The sequence below is a fragment of the Macaca mulatta genome, chromosome 11, assembly GCF_049350105.2.
Source record: "Macaca mulatta isolate MMU2019108-1 chromosome 11, T2T-MMU8v2.0, whole genome shotgun sequence".
NCBI classification, from domain to species: Eukaryota; Metazoa; Chordata; class Mammalia; order Primates; family Cercopithecidae; genus Macaca; species Macaca mulatta.
In genome coordinates, this window is record NC_133416.1 from 130,759,225 (window position 1) to 130,785,946 (window position 26,722).

At 48.3% G+C, this 26,722-nt stretch overlaps 2 protein-coding genes across 8 annotated transcripts in view; both read right to left on the reverse strand.

Annotated features, from left to right (window-relative positions):
- The window catches only part of SBNO1 (strawberry notch homolog 1), a 79,139-nt gene extending 57,873 nt beyond the window's left edge, over positions 1 to 21,266 (reverse strand). For 2 of the 7 annotated variants that reach the window (XM_028830087.2, XM_015109616.3), the window contains exons 1-3: positions 20,748 to 21,266; positions 3,451 to 3,582; positions 250 to 348 (exon numbers count right to left, since the gene is read on the reverse strand). In XM_028830087.2, the coding sequence (XP_028685920.2) occupies positions 250 to 348; positions 3,451 to 3,582 (231 nt within the window). In that variant the 5' untranslated portion in view covers positions 20,748 to 21,266. Of the gene's footprint in view, positions 1 to 243; positions 349 to 3,450; positions 3,583 to 20,747 lie in introns of all 7 variants that reach the window. The other 5 variants (XM_015109614.3, XM_015109613.3, XM_077955583.1 and 2 more) reach the window with 3 other exon arrangements.
- LOC144333181 (uncharacterized) lies at positions 20,091 to 21,266 on the reverse strand. Its single transcript, XM_077955714.1, has one exon. It carries the CDS (start codon positions 21,166 to 21,168, stop codon positions 20,239 to 20,241), a length of 930 nt encoding a protein of 309 aa, XP_077811840.1. The 5' UTR covers positions 21,169 to 21,266; the 3' UTR covers positions 20,091 to 20,238.
- Positions 21,267 to 26,722: the final 5,456 nt, after the last annotated feature.

Consider the following 26,722-nt stretch of genomic DNA (forward strand, 5'->3'; position numbering starts at 1 on the left):
TGGCCTCCCAAAGTGCCAGGATTATAGGTATGAACCACCATGCGCAGCCCGTTTCTTCTTTTATAGAGATGGGGTCTTGCCATTTTGCTCAAGCTGGTCTTGAATTCTTTGGCTCAAGCAATCCTCCTACCTCAGCCTCTCAAAGTGCTGAGATTACAGGTGCGAACCACCACACCTGGCCATGTTTTCTCACTACAGTTCTAAACTATTTTAGAAGTAAGGACAAATCTAAATAATTCTTACCCTCACATTTAATAGTGCTGGAGTAGGTACAGTCTCTGGTTCTTGTTTAACAGGAACTGCTGCTTCGGTCTCCAAACCTAGTTCTAATGCACTAAGTGGCACTGACTGGAGAGAAAACAACATCAGACAAAACATAAAGGACAGCAGTAAATTCTGTTTCAAGGACAAGATTTGCATTTATTAAAAAATATCAAGCTTAACATTCAAACGGAGGTGAAATCACTAACAGCAGATACAATGTAACAATCTCTGCAAGCACAAGATCTCCACAAAACTATACTAACAATCCCGTTTTAAAAACATTTTTGTGGCCGGGCGCGGTGGCTCAAGCCTGTAATCCCAGCACTTTGGGCGGCCGAGACGGGCAGATCACGAGGTCAGGAGATCAAGACCATCCTGGCTAACACGGTGAAACCCCATCTCTACTAAAAAAAAATACAGGCCGGGTGCGGTGGCTCAAGCCTGTAATCCCAGCACTTTGGGAGGCCGAGACGGGTAGATCACGAGGTCAGGAGATCGAGACCATCCTGGCTAACACAGTGAAACCCCGTCTCTACTAAAAATACAAAAAACTAGCCGGGCGAGGTGGCGGGCGCCTGTAGTCCCAGCTACTTGGGAGGCTGAGGCAGGAGAATGGCGTGAACCCGGGAGGCGGAGCTTGCAGTGAGCCGAGATCCGGCCACTGCACTCCAGCCTGGGCGACACAGTGAGACTCCGTCTCAAAAAAAAAAAACAAAACAAAACAAAATACAAAAAACTAGCTGGGCGTGGTGGTGGGCACCTGTAGTACCAGCTACTCGGGAGGCTGAGCCGGGAGAATGGCGTAAACCCGGGAGGCGGAGCTTGCAGTGAGCCGAGATCGCACCAGCACTCCAGCCTGGGCGACAGAGCGAGACTCCGTCTCAAAAAAAAAAAAAAAAAAAAACATTTTTGTAGGCTGGGTGTGGTGGCTCATGCCTGTAATCCCAGCACTTTGGGAAGCTGAGGCAAGCGGATCATGAGGTCAGGAGTTTGAGACCAGCCTGGCCAACACAGAGAAACCCCATTTCTACTAAAATACAAAAATCAGCTGGGCTTGGCCGGGCATGGTGGCTCACGCCTGTAATCCCAGCACTTTGGGAGGCCAAGGCAGGTAGATCACAAGGTCAGGAGATCGAGACCATCCTGGCTGACACAGTGAAATCCCGTATCTACTAAAAATACAAAAAATCAGCCAAGTGTAGTGGTGGGCACCTGTAGTCCCAGCTACTCAGGAGGCTGAGGCAGGAGAATGGCATGAACCTGGGAGGCAGAGCTTGCAGTGAGTGGAGATCGCGCCACTGCATTCCGGCCTAGGCAACAGAGGGAGACTCAATTTCAAAAAATAAATATATAAATAAAACAAAAACATAAAAACATTAGCCAGGCGTGGCGGCAGGCGCCTGTAATCCCAGCTACTCGGGAAGCTGAGGCAGGAGAATTGCTTGAATCTGAGAGTTGGAGGTTGCAGTAAGCCAAGATCGTGCCACTGCACTCCAGTCTGGGTGACAGAGTGAGACTCTGTCTCAAAAACAACAAAAAAAAATTTTTTAGTCTTTTTTTTTTTTTTAAGGTTAGTCAGGTGGGAGTAGAGGAGAAACAAAGAAATCTGTAATTGGCTGTGATCAATTAGCTATAAACAACACTGCACTCGGACCAGTCTATTTTTTTATTTTTCAGAAACAAGGTCTTGCTCTGTCACCCAGGCTAAAGTACAGTGGCACGATAACAACTCACAATAGCCTCAAACTCCTGAGCTCAAGTGATCCTCCCACCTCAGCCTCCTGGGTAGCTGGGACATCAAGCACACACACCTACGGCCAGCTAATTTTATTTAACTTTTTTTTTTTTTTTGAGATGGAGTCTGGCTCTGTCGCCCAGGCTGGAGTGCAGTGGCGCGATCTCAGCTCACTGCAAGCTCCACCTCCTGGGTTTACGCCATTCTCCTGCCTCAGCCTCCCGAGTAGCTGGGACTACAGGCGCCCGCCACCTCGCCCGGCTAGTTTTTTGTATTTTTTAGTAGAGACAGAGTTTCACCGTGTTAGCCAGGATGGTCTCGATCTTCTGACCTCGTGATCCGCCCGTCTCGGCCTCCCAAAGTGCTGGGATTCAGGCTTGAGCCACCGCGCCCGGCCTTATTTAACTTTTTATAGAGACAAGGTCTCGCTACGTTGCCCAGGCTGGTCTCAAACTCCTGGGCTCAAGCAATCCTTCAGTCTCAGCCTCCCTAAGTGCTGGGATTACTGGCATGAGACACCGTGCCCTGCCAGAATCTTACATTTTTGCTTTCAGAGAATGTATATGGTGAAGTCACAGAAGAATATCCCTAAATAATTAAACTACTATTAAGGAAATTAAAGATACTCCCACAAGAACACTAAACATCTCTTACACTGTCTGTACATTTATAATAATATCAAAGCAGAAAATAGTGTTATTTTTTGCCTCATAAATCAAAGTGAATACTCAACATAAAAATAACATTCAGCCGGGCACAGTGGCTCACACCTGTAATCCCAGCACTTTGGGAGGCTGAGGCAGGCGGATCACAAGGTCAGGAGTTCGAGACCAGCCTGAACAACATGGTGAAACCCCATCTCTACTGAAAATACAAAAATTAGCCAGGTGTGGTGGCCCACGCCTGTAATCCCAACTACTCAGGAGGCTGAGGCAAGAGAATTTTGAACCCAGGAGGCAGAGGTTGCAGTGAGCCGAGATGGCGCCACTGCACTCCAGCCAGGGCAACAGAGCAAGACTCTGTCTCAAAAAAAAAAAAAAAAAAAAAAAAAATTAACACATGTATCTAAAATTAAGGCTTCACAAGTATATTTAAAATTGGGCCGAGCTTGGCTCGCACCTGTAATCCCAACACTTTGGGAGGCTGAGGTGGGCACTTGCTTGAGCTCAGGAGTTCAAGACCAGCCTGGGGCAACATGGCACATGCTGTCTCTACAAAAAAGACAAAAAATTAGCTGGGCATGGTGGCGCGTGCCTATAGACCCAGCCACTTAAGGGGCTGAGGCAGAAGGACTGCTTGAGCCTGGGAGGTTGAGACTTCAGTGAGCCATGACTATACCACTGCACTCCAGTCTGGGCCACAGAGTGAGACTATCTCAAAAAAAAAAAAAAAAAAAAAAAAGTACTGTAAGCGGAAATCACCAAGAAAGAGAGGCTTTGGAAAACTCTTACCTGCTGAACTGACGGGGTAGGCATTGGAGTTGCAAGCCCTGCATCTCCACCATCAATATCAAAGAGGTCATTTGGACTAATTCCACTCTCACTCAAAGCAGCAAGCAGTAAATCTTGCCCTGGTTCCACCATCTTTAAAATGAAATATTAAATATTAACATAAAAAACAAAAGTGACAAATATTAACTCCCCTCTAAACAATCCAACAATCTCTACTGTACCCATTCACTCAATATTAATGAAGAACCTGCCATGTGTCAGGCAAAGAGGATAAAAAGAAATAGTCTTGGATCCCAAGCTCACGCAAAAATAGAAAGGATAGAGAAGTACATAAATCATAGCACGAGTATATGTCTACAAAAGGCTACGGGAACAGAGAAGGAAATAATGAACTTTGTGGAAGCAGAGATAAAGATGACAAAGCAGCAGAGCCTCAGGGAATTATCAGGTGGACCAGGATCCTCTGGACTATGCATTCAAAACATGGAGGCATGAAAGAATTTGACATGCTTTAAAAACTATGGCTGGAGGCGGCAGGGCACATGGCTCACGCCTGTAATCCCAGCACTTCAGGAGGCTAAGGCAGGCGGATCACAAGGTCAGGAGATCGAGACCATCCTAGCTAACATGGTGAAACCCTGTCTCTACTAAAAATAGAAAAATTAGCCAGGCGTGATGGCAGGCGCCTGTAGTCCCAGGCACTCGGGAGGCTGAGGCAGGAGAATGGTGTGAACCCAGGAGGTGGAGCTTGCAGTGAGCCGAGATCGCGCCATTGCACTCCGGCCTGGGAAACAGAACCAGACTCCGTCTCAAAAAAAAAAAACAAAAACAAAAACTATGGCTGGAGGCCAGGTGCAGTAACTCACACCTGTAAACCCAGCACATTGGGAGCCCAAGCCAGGTGGATCACCTGAGTTCAGAAGTTTGAGACCAGCCTGGCCAAAATGGTGAAACCTTGCCTCTACCAAAAATACAAAAATTAGCCACACGTACTGGCGGGTGCCTGTAATCCCAGCTTCTCTGGAGGCTGAGGCAGGAAAAATCGCTTGAACCAAGAGGTGGAGGTTGCAGTGAGCCAAGATTGTGCCACTGCACTCCAGCCTGGGTGACAGAGCGAGACGGCATCTCAAAAAAAAAAAAAAGAAAGAAAGAAAAGAAAAGAGAAAACCTCTGGAGATAATTCAACATGGCTATGATATGGAAGCTCAGAACAGAAGTATGGGTCTCAGGCAGGAAATGGCAAGAGATGAAGTATCACCTACAGCTTTGTACACCACGGTGGAGAGTCCACTTGCTCCTGTGGGAAACAGGGATTACTAACAAGTTTTCTGATTGAAGACTACTTGACACAGTAGATTTGTGACTTAGAAAGATTACTCATCTGGGCACTGTGGCTCAAGTCTGTAATCCCAGCACCAAAGTGGAGGTGCAGGAGGTTAGCTTGAGGCCAGGAGTTCAAGACCTGCCTGGAGACCCCATATCTACACAAAATTTTTTTTAATTAGCCAAGTGTGGTGGTGCAGGCCTGTAGTCCCAGCCACTTGGAAGGAACCTGAGCCCAGGAGTTGGAGACTGCAGGGAGCTGTAATGGCACCACTGCACTCCAGCCTGGGCTACAGAGTAAGACCCCCCCACCCAACTCAGTAAAGAAAGAAAAAAAGAGAAAAATTTGTCAACAGCAATGTGGAAACAAACTAAGAGGGGGCAGAACAAGACCCGGAGTAGAAAGACATCTTGGGAAACTGCCACAGCTGACCATGAGAGAGATGTATTATAACTGTATGGGGCAAAGAGAAGGGGAAATGGAATCCAAGATACTTAGGGAGCTAAATCCATCAGATTTAGCTTAAATACTCAAAATGGAAGCGAGAATATGAAGCACGCCAGAGAAAAAGTATGAGCTGATGAATGGTTAGAGCTAAGCCAAGAGAAAAGAAAAAATAAACGTTGAGCCTGGAAGACTTGAAGGATGAATTCTATGGAGTTTGAGGGGGGCAGGGGGTTGGGGGGGACTAAAGCCAATTTAAAGTAGACAGATTTTAGTTTGGAGGTTTTTCCAACTATAATCTCAGGGGCCAAACTAAAGTCTTCTGCTGCCACGGATTTTTCCCCATTTTATAGGGGGGAAAAAGAGCTTTCTAAATTTTAACTTTTCTCATTAATTTCTCTGAAATAACCAATTTATATATACAAACATACTTATGAAGAATCTGTACTCTTCTCAGAAAACTAATTTCACGTTACATAAATATACTGATTTTCAGCTAGCCCATTTGCTCTGACTGTGATAAAATTAAATGTCAGTGTTTCGTGATGTCCTACAAAAATGGCATTAGCCAAGAGCACGATGAGCATGACTACGCAGTTTCGCTCTTGTTGCCCAAGGGGGAGTACAACCGCACGGTCTCTGCTCACTCCAACCTCTGCCTCCTGGGCTGATGCTCCTGCCTCACCCTCCCAAGTAGTGCCCACCAACACGCCTGGTTAATTTTTTTTTTTTTTTTTTTGAGACGGAGTCTCACTTTGTCGCCCAGGCTGGAGTGCAGTGGCGCCATCTCCGCTCACTGCAAGCTCCGCCTCCCGGGTTCACGCCATTCTCCTGCCTCAGCCTCCGAGTAGCTGGGACTACAGGCGCGCACCACCACGCCCGGCTAATTTTTTGTATTTTTAGTAGAGACGGGGTTTCACCGTATTAGCCAGGATGGTCTGGATCTCCTGACCTCGTGATCCGCCCACCTCGGCCTCCCAAAGTGCTGGGATTGCAGGCGTGAGCCACCACGCCCGGCAATTTTTGTTGTTTTTTTTTTTTTTGAGACGGAGTCTTGCTCTGTCGCCCAAGCTAGGGTGCAGTGGCGCGATCTCTGCTCCCTGCAAGCTCCGCCTCCTGGGTTCACACCATTCTCCTGCCTCAGCCTCCGGAGTAGCTGGGACTACAAGCGCCCGCCACCTTGCCCCGCTAGTTTTTTTTTTTTTGTATTTTTTAGTAGAGACGGGGTTTCACCGTGTTAGCCAAGACGGTCTCGATCTCCTGACCTCGTGATCCACCTGCCTCGGCCTCCCAAAGTGCTGGGATTACAGGCGTGAGCCACCGCGCCCGGCCTGTATTTTTTAGTAAAGACAGGGTTTCACGATGTTGGCCAGGCTGGTCTCAAACTCCTGACCTCAGGTGAACCACCCACCTTGGCCTCCCTAAGTGCTGGGATTACATGCCCTGAGCCACTGTGCCTGGCCTGAGCATGACTTCTAGCATGTAATAACTGTTTCAGGTGAAAGCATTTAACAAAGAAATCCTGTACTGTGTCTATGGCACCTACGTTTGTGTATCATTTAGACACATGTTCTTTTTTTTTTTTTTTTTTTTTTTTGAGACAGAGTCTCGCTCTGTCGCCCAGGCTGGAGTGCAGTGGCAGGATCTCAGCTCACTGCCAGCTCCGCCTCCCAGGTTCACGCCATTCTCCTGCCTCAGCCTCCCGAGTAGCTGGGACTACAGGCGCCCGCCACCTCGCCCGGCTAGTTTTTTTGTATTTTTTTTAGTAGAGACGGGGTTTCACCGTGTTAGCCAGGATGGTCTCCATCTCCTGACCTCGTGATCCACCCGTCTCGGCCTCCCAAAGTGCTGGGATTACAGGCTTGAGCCACCGCGCCCGGCCTAGACACATGTTCTAATGGAAACATGAGTGAGTTTAAGGTGAAAACCAGATATCCAGAATGAAACTGAGGGCAGACCACTGTGTAAAAGGGTGGGAGGAAGAACAGATACCCCAAAGGAGATTTTCTGGAGACAGAGTCTCGCTCTGTTTCCCAGGCTGGAGTGCAGCGGTGCTCACTGCAAACTCCACCTTCCAGGTCCAAGCAATTCTCCTGCCTCAGCCTCCTGAGTAACTGGACTACAGCCGCCCGCCACCACGCCCGGCTAATTTTTTATATTTTAGTAGAGATGGGGTTTCATCGTGTTGCCCAGGCTGGTCTCAAACTCCTGGGCTCAGGCAGTCCGCCCGCCTCGGCCACCAAAGTGCTAGGATAACAGGTGTGCGCCACCACGCCCAGCCTCCCAAAGGAGATTTCTCCAGAATTTTCCAGAAAAAGGAAAAGTAACCTAAGGAAGAAAACCATTTTGGGCAGGGAGTGAGGAAGGAAGGAAACAAGCCTAGCACGGTGTTAAATTCTTCATAAACATTATCATACTCAAGCCCAAAACAACCCTGAGTGAGATTGGTAATATAATTTAAGAACTGAAGGCCGGGCGCGGTGGCTCAAGCCTGTAATCCCAGCACTTTGGGAGGCCGAGGCGGGCGGATCACAAGGTCAGGAGATCGAGACCACAGTGAAACCCCGTCTCTACTAAAAATACAAAAAATTAGCTGGGCGCGGTGGCGGGCGCCTGTAGTCCTAGCTACTCAGGAGGCTGAGGCAGGAGAATGGCGTGAACCCAGGAGGCGGAGCTTGCAGTGAGCCGAGATCGCGCCACTGCACTCCAGCCTGGGCAACAGCGTGAGACTCCGTCTCAAAAAAAAAAAAAAAGAACTGAAACTGAGGATCAGAAAACTTAAATTATCTACTGAAGTTCACTCACGCAGGGAGTGGTAAAAGATGAGAAACTAGATAGATCAAACTCCCAAAGTCCATGAAGTTTTCTTTCCAATGAGTAGATGAAGCTGATGTTGGTAAACTACAATATTTCATTATTTCAGAATAAACGCCAGATTGAAATTAAAATTGGAGGGGGGATAAAGTATTAGACAGCAAGATATAAATAACATGAACTAAATGACAGAGGAAACAGGAGAAATGTCCCAATATAGATTTCAAATAAAGTTGTTTGCCTGATGACTTATGATTCAAAAAGAATTTTGACCGTACTTTTACAAATTATCCTACTGCATAATACGAACAAGTAAGTACCTAGAGCTCTAAATCAATGCTTTAACATTTTCAACATTTTCAATGCTTTAACATTTTCAATGCTTTAACATTTTCAATCATAAAATACTTCATTAAGACCAAAATACGGTCTTGGCCCACCGGCTACAGATAATCTTGACCCAGATTAATACAACTCTGGAGACTATCAAAATGTCATCTCTTTAAAATAAAAACTGGAAACAATTTATTTATATTTGAAACAGAAGTACATTGTTTTAATCCCGTGACTTCCAAAACTACAGACACAGAGCCCCTGCAGGCCACAGGATCCATCAGTCCATGAACTACACAACAAGCCCTATCTAATAATATTCAAAAGTGTAGAGATGCCATTAATCAATGAAATGCATATTCACTGCAAAGTATTAGTTCATGAGAGCTTTCTGAAATATGTTTTCTTAACAATGACCATTTAAGTACAAAAAAATTGTACTGAGAAACTTTTTGATGTTCATGTAAGAAAGATAGCAATGGTTATAAATATCAGTGACCAGCTTATAACTCACTCGTAGGAATCACAATTTGACTTAGCCATTCCAAAATGTATATGTATATATATGAAAATGTTATACACCATATAGACAATTTTTACTGGTCAATTAAAATAAACAACACTTTAAGACCCTCTAATCTGATGAATGACCTGGGAATAACAATGTCTGTAAAAGACACTGTCTTTTACAAGCTATTAATGAAAGAGATTTTAATCTTAATATACATCTTATACATAAATGGAATACTAGGGATCATTTCTCAGCCAAACAGGCACAAATTCTCTATTTGTTCTTTTTTTGCAGGGTGAAGGAGGAAAAAGGGATAGAGAGAGAACATCTATCCCATTCTCTAACTCCATTAGGCAAAAACTCTTAGTATTTAATCATATTTCCACTCTGAAACTATTACAGACTCACAGAATTTTGGTGCTCAAGCTGAGAGCCCTTAAAAACATATTAGCCGGCCGGGCGCGGTGGCTCACGCCTGTAATCCCTGCACTTTGGGAGGCCGAGGTGGGCAGATCACGAGGTCAGGAGATCGAGACCATCCTGGCTAACACGGTGAAACCCCGTCTCTACTAAAATACAAAAAATTAGCCGGGCGCGGTGGCGGGCGCCTGTAGTCCCAGCTACTCGGGAGGCTGAGGCAGGAGAATGGCGCGAACCTGGGAGGCGGAGCTTGCAGTGAGCCGAGATGGTGCCACTGCACTCCAGCCTGGGCGACAGAGTGAAGACTCCGCCTCAAAAAAAAAAAAAAAAAAAAACATATTAGCCAATCTCCTCCTCATTCTACCAATAAGACCTGTTCACAAGAGGAAAAACATTTTCACTCTGAAGCCACAAAGCACAATATAAATGTTAAATACTGTGAGGTACAAGAGAACTGTGCTAGTGTGTCTACAAAGGAGTTCACAGACCTCAGATGACATTTACCATGGAGCAGTCTAACAAACCCAAGTTACTAACCACAGAAGGTCTCTCTCTCTCAAACAATGGACCAAAAAAGAATTCAATTTTTATCATAAATACATCTGAAAGCTGGGTGTGGTGACTCACACCTATAATCTGAGCACTTTGGGAGGCTAAGGAAGGAGGATCACTTCAGTCCAGAAGTTTGAAACCAGTCTGGGCAACAAAGGGAGACCCTGTTTCTTTTTCTTTTTTTTTGAGACAGAGTCTTGCTCTGTCGCCCAGGCTGGAGTGCAGTGGCGCGATCTCAGCTCACTGCACCCTCTGTCTCCCAGGTTCAAACAATTCTCCTGCCTCACCCTCCCAAGTGGCTGGGACTACAGGCCCACACCACCACGCCCAGCTAATTTTTGTACTTCTAGTAGAGACAGGGTTTCACCATGTTGGCCAGGATGGTCTCGATCTACTGACCTCGTGATCCACCCGCCTCAGCCTCCCAAAGTGCTGGGATTACAGGCATAAGCCACCAAGCCCAGATGAGACCCTGTTTCTTAAAAATAAATAAAAAATAATAAAAATTAGAAAATGCTGGGCGCGGTGGCTCACCTGAAGTCATGAGTTTGAGACCATCCTGGCCAACGTGGTAAAACCCCGTCTCCTCTAAAAGTACAAAAAATAGCCAGGCATGGTGGTGGGCGCCTGTAATCCCAGCATTTCAGGAGGCTGAGGCAGGAGAATCGCTTGAACCCAGGAGGCGGAGGTTGCAGTGAGCCAAGATCATACCACTGCACTCCAGCCTGGGTGACAGAGCGAGACTCCGTCTCAAAAAAATAACTAAAAACAAACCTCGAAAAATTAGCTGGGCGCAGTGACATGTGGCTGTGGCCCCAGCTACTTGGAAGGCTGAGACAAGAGGATCCCTTGAGCCTAGTAGGTTGAAGCTGCAGCGAGGCATGTTCATGGCACTGCATTCCAGGCTGGGTGACAGAGTGAGACGCTGTGCCCCAAAAATGAAAAATAAACAAATGCATTTGAAAACATGACCTATTTCAAAATAGTACACCTCTGAAAACTTCTATGATAAATAAGACACAAAGCCACAGCAGTAGAGAAAAACTAAGAGCTAGTTTTGGCAGGAAGAGAATACTGAGAAACAATAGCCAACCAGAAGAATGAAAGGATACATTTCCCATTCAGAAAACCAACACAGAAAGTTACCAGGGGGACAAGGTTCCTCTTGCTCAGACCTGCAACAAATCTCTACAGCTCTGAGCAGACATGAGGGATATGTCCACAACAGCGGTAGCACACCACAGTGGCTGAGGAGATTATGGAGTTGGACAAAATACCTAGGTTCAAATACTGGCTGCACTGCCCACTAGTAGTATGATATGGTCAAGTGAGAACCTCTCTGACTCAGTTTCCTCATCTTAAAATAATACAAATAGAACTTCCTTCATAGGATTGCTGTGTCAAGTAAATGTGATAATACCAGGAGTAAGTAAATGTTAACTACTAGCTAGCTACTATCATTTTTATATATATTAGTATTTCATCCAAAAAAGATGTTTACTCCCACATCACTGATTCAGCACTTTATTCCCCAGAATACAAACTTTGTTAGCAATCCATTAAATAATTAACTTTCATACTAGTCTTTGGGTTTTTTTGTTTGTTTTTTTGAGATGGAGTCTCGTTCTATCACCCAAGCTGGAGTGCAATGGCACCATCTCGGCTCACTGCAACCTTGAATATGCCTGGCTGGGTTCAAGAGATTCTCCTGCCTCAGACTCCAGAGTAGCTGGTATTACAGGCACGTGCCACCACGCCCAGCTAATTTTTTTGTATTTTTAGTAGAGACGGGTTTTACCATGTTGGCCAGGCTGGTCTCAAACTCTTGACCTCAAGTGATCCATCCGCCTCAGCCTCCCACGGTGCTGGGATTACAAGCATGAGCCACAGTGCCCTGCCCATATTAATTATATAAAATACTAGTCCCTTTTTATCTAGAACTATTACTGCTACACATCCAACTTGACCAATCAGTTATTAAATCTAGAACTGGTGGACATTTTTAAATGTGCACAGATAGTATCACTTAGCAAATATCTTCACCTTAGCTAATAACAAAAAGGATTTTTTTCTCCTTAGAGTGCTAAGCATGTCTGATTCAAGATTCAGCTTTATCTGTTTTTATGCAGCTGTGATATGACTGACATTTAGTTTAAGAATTTTAAGGGCCAGGCGCGGTGGCTCAAGCCTGTAATCCCAGCACTCTGGGAGGCCGAGATGGGCGGATCACGAGGTCACGAGATCGAGACCATCCTGGCTAACACGGTGAAACCCCGTCTCTACTAAGAAATACAAAAACTAGCCGGGCGAGGTGGCAGCGCCTGTAGTCCCAGCTACTCGGGAGGCTGAGGCAGGAGAATGGCGTGAACCCGGGAGGCGGAGCTTGCAGTGAGCTGAGATCCGGCCACTGCACTCCAGCCTGGGCTACAGAGCGAGACTCCGTCTCAAAAATAAAAAAAAATAAAAAAATTTAAAAAAAGAATTTTAAGATAATGGGGGCGGGCACGGTGGCTCACGCCTGTAATCCCAGCACTTTGGAGGCCGAGGTGGGCAGATCACCTGAGGTCAGGAGTTCGAGACCAGCCTGACCAAATGGAGAAACCCCATCTCTACTAGAAATACAAAATTAGCCGGGTGTGGTGGCGGATGCCTGTAATAGCAGCTACTTGGGAGGCTGAGGCAGAAGAATCACTTAAACCTGGGAGGCGGAGGTTGCAGAGAGCTGAGATCGTGACACTGCACTCCAGCCTGGGCAGCAAAAGTGATACTCTGTCTCCAAATAACAAAAAAAAAAAAAGAATTTTAGGATAATGATCCAGTTAGAGATGCAGTTCATCAACATATATTAAGTGTCTACTGTGTGCAGTAGATACTTAAGATCATCAGGAGAAAGAAACAGCTGTTACCAATAAGTTAGTTTACAAGAATTTCCTTTACCTAAAAGAATGTAATCTAGGCTGGGCGCGGTGGCTCACGCCTGTAATCCCAGCACTTTGGGAGGCCGAGGCGGGCGGATCACAAGGTCAGGAGATCAAGACCACGGTGAAACCCCATCTCTACTAAAAATACAAAAAATTAGCCAGGCACGGCATCTGTAATCCCAGCTACTCAGGAGGCTGAGGCAGGAGAATGGCATGATCCTGGGAGACAGAGCTTGCAGTGAGCCGAGATCGCGCCACTGCACTCCAGCCAGGGGGGAGACTCTGTCTCAAAAAAAAAAAAAAAAGAATGTAATCTGGTCTGGGCACGGTGGTTCATGCCTGTAATTCCAGCACTTTGGGAGGCTGAGATGGGCAGATCACCTGAGGTCAGGAGTTCAAGACCTGACCAGCCTGTCAACATGGGGTGAAATCCCATCTCTACTAAAAATACAAAAAGTAGCCAGGCATAGTGGCGCACGCCTGTAATAAGAGGCTGAGGCAGGAGAATCACCAGAACCCAGGGGGCGAAGGTTGCAGTGAGCTGAGATTGCGCCACTGCACTCCAGCCCGGGCGACAGAGCGGGACTCCATCTCAAAACAACAAACAGCCAGGCATGGTGGCTCACGCCTGTAATCCTAGCACTTTGGGAGGCTGAGGCAGGCAGATCACGAGGTCAAGAGATTGAGACCATCCTGGCCAACATGATGAAACTCCATGTCTACTAAAAATACAAAAACTAGCTGGGCATGGTCGCGGGTGCCTGTAGTCCCAGCTACTCAGGAGGCTGAGGCAGGAGAATCGCCTGAACCCGGAAGGTGGAGGTTACAGTGAGCTGAGGTCGCACCACTGCACTCCAACCTGGTGAAAGAGCGAGACTCCATCTCAAAAACAAACAAACAAAAACAACAAAGAATGCAACCTGTACTTTTCAACACCTGCCCTTCACAGGACCTTGCTTGGTCAAGTACCCCACTGCAAAACCTGCAGGAAGAAGATACTTACAAAGGAATGTGCAAATTATCCACAAAGCCACAAAAGTCCCTTACAAAAGCAATACACAAATAATTGAGTTGGGGGGAATTAAACAACTTTCTTGATTATCACTAGTGAAATTCAGACGATCAATTGTCTTGATTCTCACTACAGGCTGAGTTTCCCATATCTGAAACTTGGAACCAGAAGTGACCCAGGGTTTTTTGTATTTTGGAATACCTGCACATACATAATGAGGTATCTTAGAGATGGAACCCAAGTCTAAACACAAAATACACTAATGTTTCATATACACCTGATACACTCAGATTTTGAATATTCAGATTAGGGATGCTCAACCCATGTATGGTTGGACTTTTTTCTTTTAACCCTCAAGATAACCATGAGTATCAAATGCTAACCCATTATCCCTTTGTCACAGTTAAGAAACTAAGGCTTAGAAAAATGAAATACAACAAAGTAACAACAAAGTGAGCTTGGAATAGAACTACAAATTCAGAAGGTCTGACACCACAGTCACTCCAAGATCCTGTACTCCCAACCCTGTTCCAGTACTTTTCAAACTACTGATCACAACACATTAGGTTGTCAAATCAATTTAGTGTTTTGTTTTGTTTTTTTGAGACAGAGTCTCGCTCTGTCACCCAGGCTGGAGTGCAGTAGCGAGATCTTGGCTCACTGCAAGCTCTGCTTCCCAGGTTCAAGTGAGTCTCCCGCCTTAGCCTGCTAAGTAGCCAAGACTATAGGTGCCCGCCACCATGCCCAGCTAATTTTTTTGTATTTTTAGTAGAGACAGGGTTTCACTGGGTTAGCCAGGATAGTCTCGATCTCCCGACCTCGTGATCAGCCCACCTCGGCCTCCCAAAGTGTCGGGATTACAGGCATGAGCCACTGCACCCAGTCTACTGTATCAGCATTTTAAAATATCTCAGTATAGGCTGAGTGCAGTGGCTCACTCCTGTAATCCCAGCACTTTAGGAGGCCAAGACGAGATCACTTGAAGCCAGGAGTTCGAGACCGGCCTGGCCAACACATATACTGGTTAACATATACATACACGTCTTTACTAAATACACAAAAAAATTAGCTGGGCGTGGTGGCACACCTGTAATCCCAGTTACTTGAAATGCTGAGGTGGTAGAATCACTTGAACCCAGGAGGCGGAGGTTGCGGTGAGCCAAGATTGCACTCCTGTACTCCAGACTGGGCAACAGAGCGAGACTCTGTCTCAAAAAATATATATATATATTTATATGTGTATATATATATACTAGGTCACAAATAAACCACATTTCTTACTGCGGGATGCCATAAAAATATTTAATCTATATATTGCTCTAATCTATATATTGCCTCCCAATAAATAAGTTAATTTGATATGTTTCATACCATATCTTATTTGTAAAAGAGAATTCCTGATCTTCAAGAGCCCATCCTTTCCATTTAAGGAAATTTCAGTGGAATCTCTAAGGTTGTCTTATTACTTGGTGAGTTCAAGCCACAACAAACTGGATCTGTCAATCAGCATATAAAAACAAAGATAACTGCAAAAACTTTAGGACTACATCATTTTAGACAGTTATTAATTGGTGTTTAATGCAATAGTAATTACTCTTAAAAATTATCTTTGGCCAGGCATAGTGGCTCAAGCCTGTAATCCCAGCAGTTTGGGAGGCCAAGCCAGTTGGTCACCTGAGGTCAGGAGTTCGAGACCAGCCTGGCCAACATGGTGAAACCCCGTCTCTACTGAAAATACAAAAAAAATTAGCCAGGCATAGTGGTGGGCGCCTGTTAATCCCAGCTACTTGGGAGGCTGAGGCAGGAGAATTCCTTGAACCTGGGATGCGGAGGTTGCAGGTGAGCCAAGGTTGCGCCATTGCACTCCAGCCTGGGTGACAAGAGAGAAACACCGTCTCAAAAAAAAAAAAAAAGGCAAAGCATGGGAACCTACAGAGCCTCATGGAATGTGCGGTTACTCAGTAAGTCTAGTCCTGAGTGTTCTCCATCTTCACAGGTGGTAAGTTACAAATCAAAGCTCAATTTAGATGCTAAGAAATGCCCAAACATATCTGTAGCTAAACTCTTTGAGACAAACCACTTTTTTTTTTCTTTTGAGACAGAGTCTCGCTGTGTCACCAAAGCTGGAGTGCAGTGGCCCAATCTCGGCTCACTGCAACCTCTGCCTCTCGGGTTCAAGTAATTCTTCTGCCTCAGCCTCCGGAGTAGCTGGGATTACAGGCGTGGGTCACCACACCCATCTAACTTTTTGCATTTTTAATAGACAGGGGTTGTTAGCCAGGATGGTCTGGATCTCCTGCCCTCGTGATCCACCAGTCTTAGCCCCCCAAAGTACTGGGATTACAGGCATGCACCACTGAGCTCGGTCGAGGCAAACCACTTTTTTTTTTTTTTTTTTTTTTTTTTTTTTTTTTTTTTTTGAGACGGAGTCTCACGCTGTTTCCCAGGCTGGAGTGCAGTGGCGCGATCTCGGCTCACTGCAAGCTCCGCCTCCCGGGTTCCCGCCATTCTCCTGCCTCAGCCTCCTGAGTAGCTGGGACTACAGGCGCCCGCCACCGCGCCCGGCTAATTTTTTGTATTTTTAGTAGAGACGGGGTTTCACTGTGGTCTCGATCTCCTGACCTTGTGATCCGCCCGCCTCGGCCTCCCAAAGTGCTGGGATTACAGGCTTGAGCCACCGCGCCCGGCCGAGGCAAACCACTTTTTAAAGCAAAAAATGAATCTGCACGCTGCCCCTTTTTAAATAGTACTTTCAGCAAGGCACTTAAAAATACACAGGCTGGGCACAGTGGCTCACGCCTGTAATCTCAGCACTTTGGGAGGCCAAGGTGGACAGACCACCAGATCAGATCGAGACCATCCTGGCCATCATGGTGAAGTCCCGTCCCTATTAAAAATACAAAAATTGGCCGGGCGCAGAGACTCACGCCTATAATCCCAGCACTTTGGGAGGCTGAAGCAGGCAGATCACAAGGTCAAGAGATTGAAACCATCCTGGCCAAAATGTGAAAACCTCGTCTCCACTAAAAATACAAAAATTAGGCCGGGTGTGGTGGCTCACGCCTGTAATCCCAGCACTTTGGGAGGCCAAGTCAGGTGGATCACGAGGTCAGGAGATCGAGACCATCCTGGCTAACATTGTGAAACCCTGTCTCTACTAAACATACAAAAAATTAGCCAGGCGTGGTGGCAGGCATCTGTAGTCCCAGCTACTCAGGAGGCTGAGGCGGGAGAATGGTGTGAACCCGGGAGGCGGAGCTTGCAGTGAGCTGAGATAGTGCCACTGCACTCCAGCCTGGACAACAGAGTGAGACTGTCTCAAAAAAAAAACAAAAAAAAACAAAACAAAACTTAGCCAGTGGTGGCACACACCTGTAATCCCAGCTACTTTGGGGGCTAAGGCAGGAGAAGAGCTTGAACCTGGGTGGCGGAGGTTGCAGTGAGCAGAGATCACACCACTGCACTCCAGCCTGGGCGACAGAACAAGACTCTGTCTCAAAAAAATAAAAAATAAAAAATTTTTAAGAAGGCTGGGTGTAGGCCGGGCACGGTGGCTCAAGCCTGTAATCCCAGCACTTTGGGAGGCCGAGACGGGCGGATCACGAGGTCAGGAGATCGAGACCATACTGGCTAACACGGTGAAACCCTGTCTCTACTAAAAAAATACAAAAAAAAATTAGCCGGGCGAGGTGGTGGGCGCTTGTAGTCCCAGCTACTCGGGAGGCTGAGGCAGGAGAATGGCGTGAACCTGGGAGGCGGAGGTTGCGGTGAGTCGAGATCACGCCATTGCACTCCAGTCTGGGCAACAAAAGCAAAATTCCATCTCAAAAAATACATAAATAAATAAAAATATAAAAAGTAACTCCGTCTCCAAAAAAAAAAAAAAAAAAAAGAAGAAGGCTGGGTGTGGTGGCTGGCTGAGGTGGGTGGATCACCTCAGGTCGGGAATTCAAGAACAGCTTGACCAAGGTGCAGAAACCCCGTCTCTACTAAAAATAGAAAATCAGCCAGGCATGGTGGCTCATGCCTGTAATCCCAGCTACTCAGGAGGCTGAGGCAGGAGAATCGCTTGAACCCAGGAGGCGGAGGTTGCGGTGAGTCGAGATCACGCCATTGCACTCCAGTCTGGGCAACAAAAGCAAAATTCCATCTCAAAAAATACATAAATAAACAAATAAAAATATAAAAAGTAACTGGGTGTGGTGGCATGTACCTGTAATCCCAGCTACTTGGGAGGTTGAGGCAGGAGAATCGCTTGAACTAGGGAGTGGGAGGTTGCAGGGAGCTGAGATCAACCCTGCTGCACTCCACCCTGGTGACAGAGCGAGGCAGTCCGAAAAAAAATTACAAAATTGCCTGACATAACCACATTCAATGAATGAATGAATAGTAGGCCACTTACTCAGTCTCTCCCCTTTAGCAACTAAAGTTAAGTTTTATTTAAGATTCTGAGGCCGGGTGCGGTGGCTCACACTTGTAATCCCAGCACTTTGGGAGGCCAACGCAGGTGGATCACCAGGTCAGGAGTTTGAGACCAGCCTGGCCAATATGGTGAAACCCCGTCTCTACTAAAAATACGAAAATTAGCCGGGCATGGTGGCACGCGCCTGTAGTCCCAGCTACTCGGGAGGCTGAGGCAGGAGAATCGCTTAAACCCCGGAGGTGGAGGCTGCAGTGAGCCAAGGTTGTTGACACTACACTCCAGCCTGGGCGACACAGCGAGACTCCACCTCAAAAAAAAAAAAAAGATTCTGATGGGGGGCCAAGGGCGGTGGCTCACGGCTGTAATCCCAGCACTCTGGGAGACAGAGGTGAGAGGATCACTTGAGGTCACTAGTGTGAGACCAGCCTGGCCAACAGAGTGAAACTCCTTTCTGCCAAATATATAAAAAAAATTAGCCAGGTGTGGTGGTGCATGCCTGCAATCCCAGCTACTAGGGAGACTGAGGCAGGAAAATCGCTTGAACCCAGGAGGCAGAGGTTGCGGTGAGCCGAGTTCGTACCACTGCCTTCCAGTCTGGGTAACAAAGTGAGACTCTGTCTCAAAAAAAAAAAAAGATTCTGAAGGGGCCAGGCACAATGGCTCATGACTGCAATCCCACCACTTCGGGAAGCGGAGGCCTGAGGATTGCTTGAGGCCAGTAGCTGCCTCCCAACATGGTGAGACCCCTGCCTCTCTACAAAAAAATTTTACAAATCAGCTGCTGTAGTGGTGCACATCTGTAGTCCCAGCTACTCCGGAGGCTGAAGTGGGACGATCGCTTGAGCCCAAGAGTTCAAGCTGCAGTGAGCTATGACCACGTCACTGTACTCCAGCTTGAGCAACAGAGGGGGACCCTGTCTCAAAAATTTAAAAATAACATAAATATTATAAAGCCAATTATATGGAACAAAGTTGGAATAGAATATAAAATGTAGAAGCCAGAGGAAAAAAGTAAAGTCATCTCCCATAGGAAAAATTTTGGAAACAACTTCTCTAGAAGATGAGAGAAAATGTTCCCTTTCTTGCAAAATTAATGTCCCACTCAAGTCACCAGTAGGAAATTCTGCTATTTTCTGTGCAACGATGATAGCTTTCCCCACGCTTATGAAAACCAATTCTGATTGCTAGAAAATATGGTGGAAAATAGAATCCCTCTGTACTGTCAGCTCACAGAATTGTCTGCAAGTGTTAAGTCAATTCCTGCTGGGGCACTCTGGATTTGACAGCTCTCTGTACCCTCCTGGCTGACTCTTTAGAAGCCATATTCCATGCCTAATTCTGGCTGTCTGAAATATATGAAACATTTAACTCAACATAAAATGATAATAGCCAACTTTCAAAGGTCAAAGGGGACCAGTTTATAACCTTCTCTCAACACGTGTTCAGTACAAACTTCCGGGTGCACTTACAATTGGCTGCGAAATTCAATGGATAAAAACGTTGCTTTATTTGTCTCTCATTTTCTGGCCCGTTCTTTTCCCACGTTTCTCAACCAGCGACTCCCCAAAACAAAAGCCTCCCACAGTAAACGGAGCACTCACATGAAAAAAGCTTCTCTGTGCGAGGATCAAGTTAGTGGTCCGCAAACATTAACCAAACAGAAGCACAAAGCAAGGGTGGGAAGGGGAGGAGCTAGATGCCAGGGTAAGGAAACAATCAGAAGGGTTTAGGAACATCCAAATCTCCTCAGCGGTTAAACCGAACCCAAGCCACTTCTGAGAAACCACCGGTATCCACAGCTTTGGGGAACTCTGGATACTCGTTATGCCAAACGCTCTCAAAGTAAGCAAATTCCCAACTGCCGTTCCCCTCCGTGTGTATTCTTAGAGACGGTCTGGGAGGTGAGCTCGCCCGCCGAGGCAGAACTACGCGAGTCGCCGAGAGAGGCGTGAAAGGAGCCTGCACGTGTCCACCGCGGCTTCCCTACCGCCCCAAGAGTGGGGCATGCACGAGACCGCCACTGTGGGGTTCAGATTAAGGAAGGACGACCCTGTCGCCTGCCTCCCTCCCTCGCCCAGAGCCGGGAGCAATGCTGGGGCAGGAAAGAGGACTTGGGAAGGATCTGAACCTTACTTTCCCCGCGGGTCCCGGACCCGCAGCCCCCGGGTTGTGAGGCGGAAGCCAAAGGGGCGAAGGCAGTGGAGTCAGCGTGCACGGACCCTGCCCCGCGGTCCAAGGGGGGGTGCCTCCGGCCCGGGACAGCGGGGCTCCCCGGAGCCCGAAAGCCCCATGAGCGGCGACAGCAGGGCCCTGCGCTGACGAGCGGAGGAAGCGGGTACAACGGCGCCGCCGCCGGGACCAAGCCCCGAGGGCCCCGGAGCGCGCGGCCGCGGGGGGCGGCGAGCGGCGAGGGAGGCCCCAAGCCGGGGAGAGGTGTCTGTCCCCCCAGACTGGCCCCGCACGGCCCCCCGAGGAGGGTGGGAGTGGGAGGCTGTCCGGGAGGGGGAGTGTGGAAGGAGAAAAGGGCCAAGGGAAGGACTTACTTTCCCCGCGGGACCCGGCGCCAGGACAGCTTCTCCTGGGAGGTGCGAGTTTGAAGGACCGGAGGCGACTGGAGCGGAGGCGGCGGTGGCGGCGGCAGCAGCGGCGTCCGGCTCTGCCTACCTCCCCGCCGCCATCTTGACGCCCCTCCCCCAGCCCCCCCGCCCCGCCGGGAGGGGCGGGGGAGGGGCAACGGATGAGGCGCCGCGCGCACGCAGCGCCTTCACGTGACTTCCTCCCTCCTCCCCCACCCGCTTCTCTGCGCCTCTCTCCGCCCCGCCTCCCTCCTAGGTGAAAGAAGATGATTTCCCCCCCATCTTGACCACCCCCCAGCTTTCGCCGCCAAACACGGACTCCGCCGGCTCTCCTCGGCCCGGTACCAGTTGTTGGATCCAAGAGAATTCCGGAACCCAAACGGTCCATTACCGCGGCTCTGGGGTGGGCGAGGGGTGAGGGGGGTTTCCGAGAAGGGGGAGGGGGGAAGGCGAAGGCCACCTAGGAGAGTCACATGACTACTGTTTCCGCCGGCGCTCACGGAGAGCTCGCGGTAATTCTGTTTCTCCGCCCTTTTTTCCCCGCGGCCTGTCGGGAAGAAGGTCCCCGTACCAGGGCTACCGGGAGGTCGGCCGGAGGGCTGCGCGCATGCGCCCCGCGCCTGCTTTCAAACTCAGGCTAAGAAGGGCCTGGAGCTATTTTCAGAACCTGTTAGGGTGGGCAGCTACGGCCCAGGAAGTTACCTAGCAGCGTTTCTGTCACTTGGAAAATCTCTTCGTTACCTAGTTAGTCCTAGAAACAAAATGTTTACATATTCCTTGCTTGTTAGGCTCGCTCAAAGCACTTTTTTGGCAGTGAAACCTCAAGTAACCGGGAGCCTTCGGCGTGTCCACGGCTAGAATCAGAGCCTAAGGCGTGTGAGCTCGGGCATCCCACGCCTGTCTTCTCGCTTACCCGCAAGCCCAACACACCGGGGCTCCCAGTTAATGAATACTGAAGTGTAGGGCTGTCCCCACCGCTTCTCACTTCCTTGTTTTCATCTTTTCGTTTTTATTAAGCTACCTAACGCAATAAACATATTACCTTGTTAGTAACCCTTTTGTAAAGTCATTCTGAAAGTGCTGTTTGACTCCGTTGCTTGGGTAATAAGCACGCCTGGGTGATTCTTGCCCCCTACTGGCTGCGCATCCTACAAGCCTTGTGCTGAAAGCAAACCAAGTAGCTGGAACAGTTGGAGGTTACAGTGTGAACTCTTCTAGACACAGTATTCGGGGAATGAAAGGAAAAAGTAGGCACAGAAAGAATAGGAAACTTTAGTGTTTGTACACATAAATATGTATTATATATGTATACGTTTATAAATATTTTGAAAGTGATGACTAATCGCTTTACTAATCACATTATTTCATTTAATCCTCTCACACATAGGAAAAAAACCTATAAAAGACAAAAATATTTTTTTTTTTTTTGAGACGGAGTCTCGCTCTTCGCCCAGGCTGGAGTGCAGTGGCGCGATCTCGGCTCGCTGCAAGCTCCGCCTCCTGGGTTTACGCCATTCTCCTGCCTCAGCCTCCTGAGTAGCTGGGACTACAGGCGCCCGCCACCGCGCCCGGCTAATTTTTTGTATTTTTAGTAGAGACGGGGTTTCACCGTGGTCTCGATCTCCTGACCTTGTGATCCGCCCGCCTCGGCCTCCCAAAGTGTTGGGATTACAGGCGTGAGCCACCGCGCCCGGCCAAAAGACAAAAATATTTTAGACCGGGCGCAGTGGCTCACACCTGTAATCCCAGCACTTTGGGAGGCCGAGGTGGGCGGACCACCTGAGGTCAGGAGTTCCAGACCAGCCTGGCCAACATGGTGAAACCCCATCTCTGCTAAAAATACAAAATGTAGCCGGGCGTGGTGGTGGGCACCTGTAATCCCAGCTACTCGGGAGGCTGAGGCAGGAGAATCGCTTGAACCCAGGAGGCGGAAGTTGCAGTGAGCCTAGATAGTGCCATTGCACTCCAGCCTGGGCGACAGAGCGAGAATCCGTCTAAAAAACAAACAAACAAAAAACAAATTTTAGGCACAGGCCAGGTATGGCGGCTCACGCCTCTAATCCCAACACTTTAGGAGGCTGAAACGGGGATCTCAGCCAGCCAGGAGTTTGAGACCAGACTGGGTAACAAAATACAACCTCATCTCGACAAAAAACTTATTTTATTTTTGTTTTTGTTTTGAGACAGAGTGTCGCTCTGTTGCCCAGGCTGGAGTACAGAGTGGCACGATCTCCGCTAACTGCAAGCTCTGCCTCCTGGGTTCACGCCATTCTCCTGCCTCAGCCTCCCGAGTAGCTGGGACTACAGACGCCCACCACCACGCCCGGCTAATTTTTTATATTTTTAGTTAAGACGGGGTTTCACCATGTCAGCCAGGATGGTTGCGGTCTACCTTGTGATCCGCCCGTCTTGGCCTCCCAAAGTGCTGGGATTACAGGCATGAGCCACCACGCCCAGCCTCGACAAAAAACTTTTAATTAGCCAAGTGTGATACCTAGTCCCAGCTACTCAGGAGGCTGAGGTAGGAGAATCACTTGATTGCCAAGAAGTTTGAGGCTACAGTGAGCAATAATCGTGCCACTGCACTCCAGGCTGGGTAACAAAGTGAAACTCTATTTTTTTTAATTTTTTTTTTTTTTGAGACAGAGTTTTGCTCTTGTTGCCCAAGCCGGTTTGCAATGGCATGATCTCAGCTCACTGCAACCTCCGCCTCCCAGATTCAAGCGATTCTCCTGCCTCAGCCTACCGAGTAGCTGGGATTACGAGTGCCCACCATGACGCCCGGCTAATTTTTTGTATATTTAGTAGAAGCAGGGTTTCACCACGTTAGCCAGACTGGTCTCAAACTCAGGTGATCTGCCCGCCTCAGCCTCCCAAAGTGCTGGGATTACAGGCGTGAGCCACTGCACCGGGCCTTATTTATTTATTTATTTATTTATTGATTGATTGATTGAGACGGGGTCTCACTCTATCTCACCCAGGCTGGAGTGCAATGGTGCGATCTTGGCTCACTGCAGCCTCTGCTTCCCAGGTTCAAGCAATTCTCCTGTCTCAGCCTCCCGAGTAGCTGGGACTACAGGAGTGTGCCACCACACCCAGCTAGTTTTGTATTTTTAGTAGACATGGAGTTTCACCATATTGGCCAGGCTGGTCTCAAACTCCTGACCTCAGGTGATCCACCTGCCTCAGCCTCCCAAAGTGCTGGTAGTACAGGCATGAGCCACTGTGCCTGGCAAAACTCTGGAAAAAAAAAAAAAAATTCTTAGGCTTGCAACTGACAGTGATGTTACACCACGTTCCATTGGTCAACAAGGCAGCCAAATTCGACTCGGGAAAGGCAACACAAGGGTATGACTAGTGGGAAGTGTTGTTCACTGGACGCCACCAAAGTAAATCATAAGGAATTTTGAGGGTGAGGGACTTTTGGGACATCCAAGTGGAGATACTTAGGAAGCAACTGAACTCTACCGCTTGGGGATCCAGATGGAGATTAATGTGAGATGAGATAAAACTATACTAGGAGAGGCTAGGCACGGTGGTTCACACCTGTAATCCAGGCACTTTGGGAGGCAAAGGTGCGTGGATCACCTGAGGTCAGGAGTTCAAGACCAGCCTTGCCAACATGGTGAAACCCTGTCTCTACTGAAAATACAAGAATTAGCCAGGTGTGGTGGTGGGCACCTGTAATCCCAACTACTTGGGAGGCTACGGTAGGAGAATCACTTGAACCCAGGAGGTGGAGATTGCAATGAGCTGAGATCATGCCACTGCACTCCAGCCTGGGCAACAGAGTGAGACTTTGTCTAAAAAAAAAAAAACTAGGAGGCCGGGCGCGGTGGCTCAAGCCTGTAATCCCAGCACTTTGGGAGGCCGAGACGGGCGGATCACGAGGTCAGGAGATCGAGACCATCCTGGCTAACACAGTGAAACCCCGTCTCTACTAAAAAATACAAAAAACTAGCCGGGCGAGGTGGCGGGCGCCTGTAGTCCCAGCTACTTGGGAGGCTGAGGCAGGAGAATGGCGTGAACCCGGGAGACGGAGCTTGCAGTGAGCCGAGATCCGGCCGCTGCACTCCAGCCTGGGTGACAGAGCGAGACTCCGTCTCCAGAAAAAAAAAAAAAAAAAAAACTAGGAGAGGCCGGGCGCGGTGGCTCAAGCCTGTAATCCCAGCACTTTGGGAGGCCGAGACGGGTGGATCACGAGGTCAGGAGATCGAGACCATCCTGGCTAACACGGTGAAACCCCATCTCTACTAAAAAATACAAAAAACTAGCCGGGCGAGGTGGCGGGCGCCTGTAGTCCCAGCTACTCGGGAGGCTGAGGCAGGAGAATGGCGTAAACCCGGGAGGTGGAGCTTGCAGTGAGCTGAGATCCGGCCACTGCACCCCAGCCTGGGCGACAGAGCAAGACTCCGTCTCAAAAAAAAAAAAAAACTAGGAGAGAATGCAGAGAGGAGAGCCAGAAGCAGAGCTGAGGTTCTGTGTCTAAGAAGTGAGAACCGGGCCAGGTGCAGTGGCTCATATCTGTAATCCCAGCACTTTTGGAGTCCAAGGTGGGTGGATCACAAGGTCAGGAGTTCGAGACCAGCCTGGCCAACATGGTGAAACCCTGTCTCTACTAAAAAATACAAAAAATTAGCCGGGCGTGGTGGCACGTGCCTGTAATCCCAGCTACTTGGGAGGCTGAGGCAAGAGAATCGCTTGAACACAGATGGCGGAAGTTACGGTGAGTGGAGATGGCGCCATTGCACTCCAACCTGGGCAACAGAGCAAGGCTCTGTCTCAACAACAAGAAAAAAAAAAAAGTGAGCACTAGGCCGGGTGCGGTGGCTCACGCCTGTGTCCCAGCACTTTGGGAGGCCAAGACAGGAGGATCATGAGATCAAGAGATTGAAAACATCCTGTCCTGGCCGGGCGCGGTGGCTCACGCCTGTAATCCCAGCACTTTGGGAGGCCGAGGCGGGCGGATCACAAGGTCAGGAGATCGAGACCACGGTGAAACCCCGTCTCTACTAAAAATACAAAAAATTAGCCGGGCGCGGTTGTGGGCGCCTGTAGTCCCAGCTACTCGGGAGGCTGAGGCAGGAGAATGGCGTGAACCCGGGAGGTGGAGCTTGCAGTGAGCCGAGATCACGCCACTGCACTCCAGCCCGGGCGACAGAGCGAGACTCCGTCTCAAAAAAAAAAAAAAAAAAAAAGAAAACGTCCTGTCCAACCTGGTGAAATCCCATCTTTACTAAAAATAACAAAAATCGGCTGGGTGTGGTGGCATGTGCCTGTAATCCCATCTACTCAGGAGGCTGAGGTAGGATAATCACTTCAACCCAGGAGGTGGAGATTACAGTTAGCCAAGATCACACCACTGCACTCCAGCCTGGTGACAGAGCGAGACTCCTCAAAAAAAAAAATGAGCATCCAGTGAGCCTGAGAAAGGTCAATCAGAGAGGTCAAAGCAGAATCAAGGAGAGATTATATCATGGATGCAAGGGAGTAGTCATCCCAGCAACACTTCTTCACCCCGGCAGCTGCACTTCTGTCCAATAGCATCAGCTATACCCAGTTTGCAGTTTTCTGCACACTTGCTGAACTAGCCTTATCATGCCAAATCCTCCCCTGAGACACCAGGAGCAATCACAGCCCCCATAAGGTCACTCTCTAATTCAGAGACACTAGCACCAGCAATGTCTAATGCAGCAGAGAGCACCAGTGTGTGGCTAAAGCCATCTATTGGATTATTCAAGATGGCAAACACCGTGGTAGACAGTTACTGTTTTTGACTGCCCAGAGTCTATGGTTCTTTCTTCAGAGAGCCTCATCTTAGTTTTATCTCCCTCTCTCAAAGTCCATGTGGTTTGGAGAGCGCTAACCATGTCTCATACACATCACTCCAGAATTGAGCGTGCAAGCCAGGTCTAGCTGATTAGAATACTGGATCCACAGCC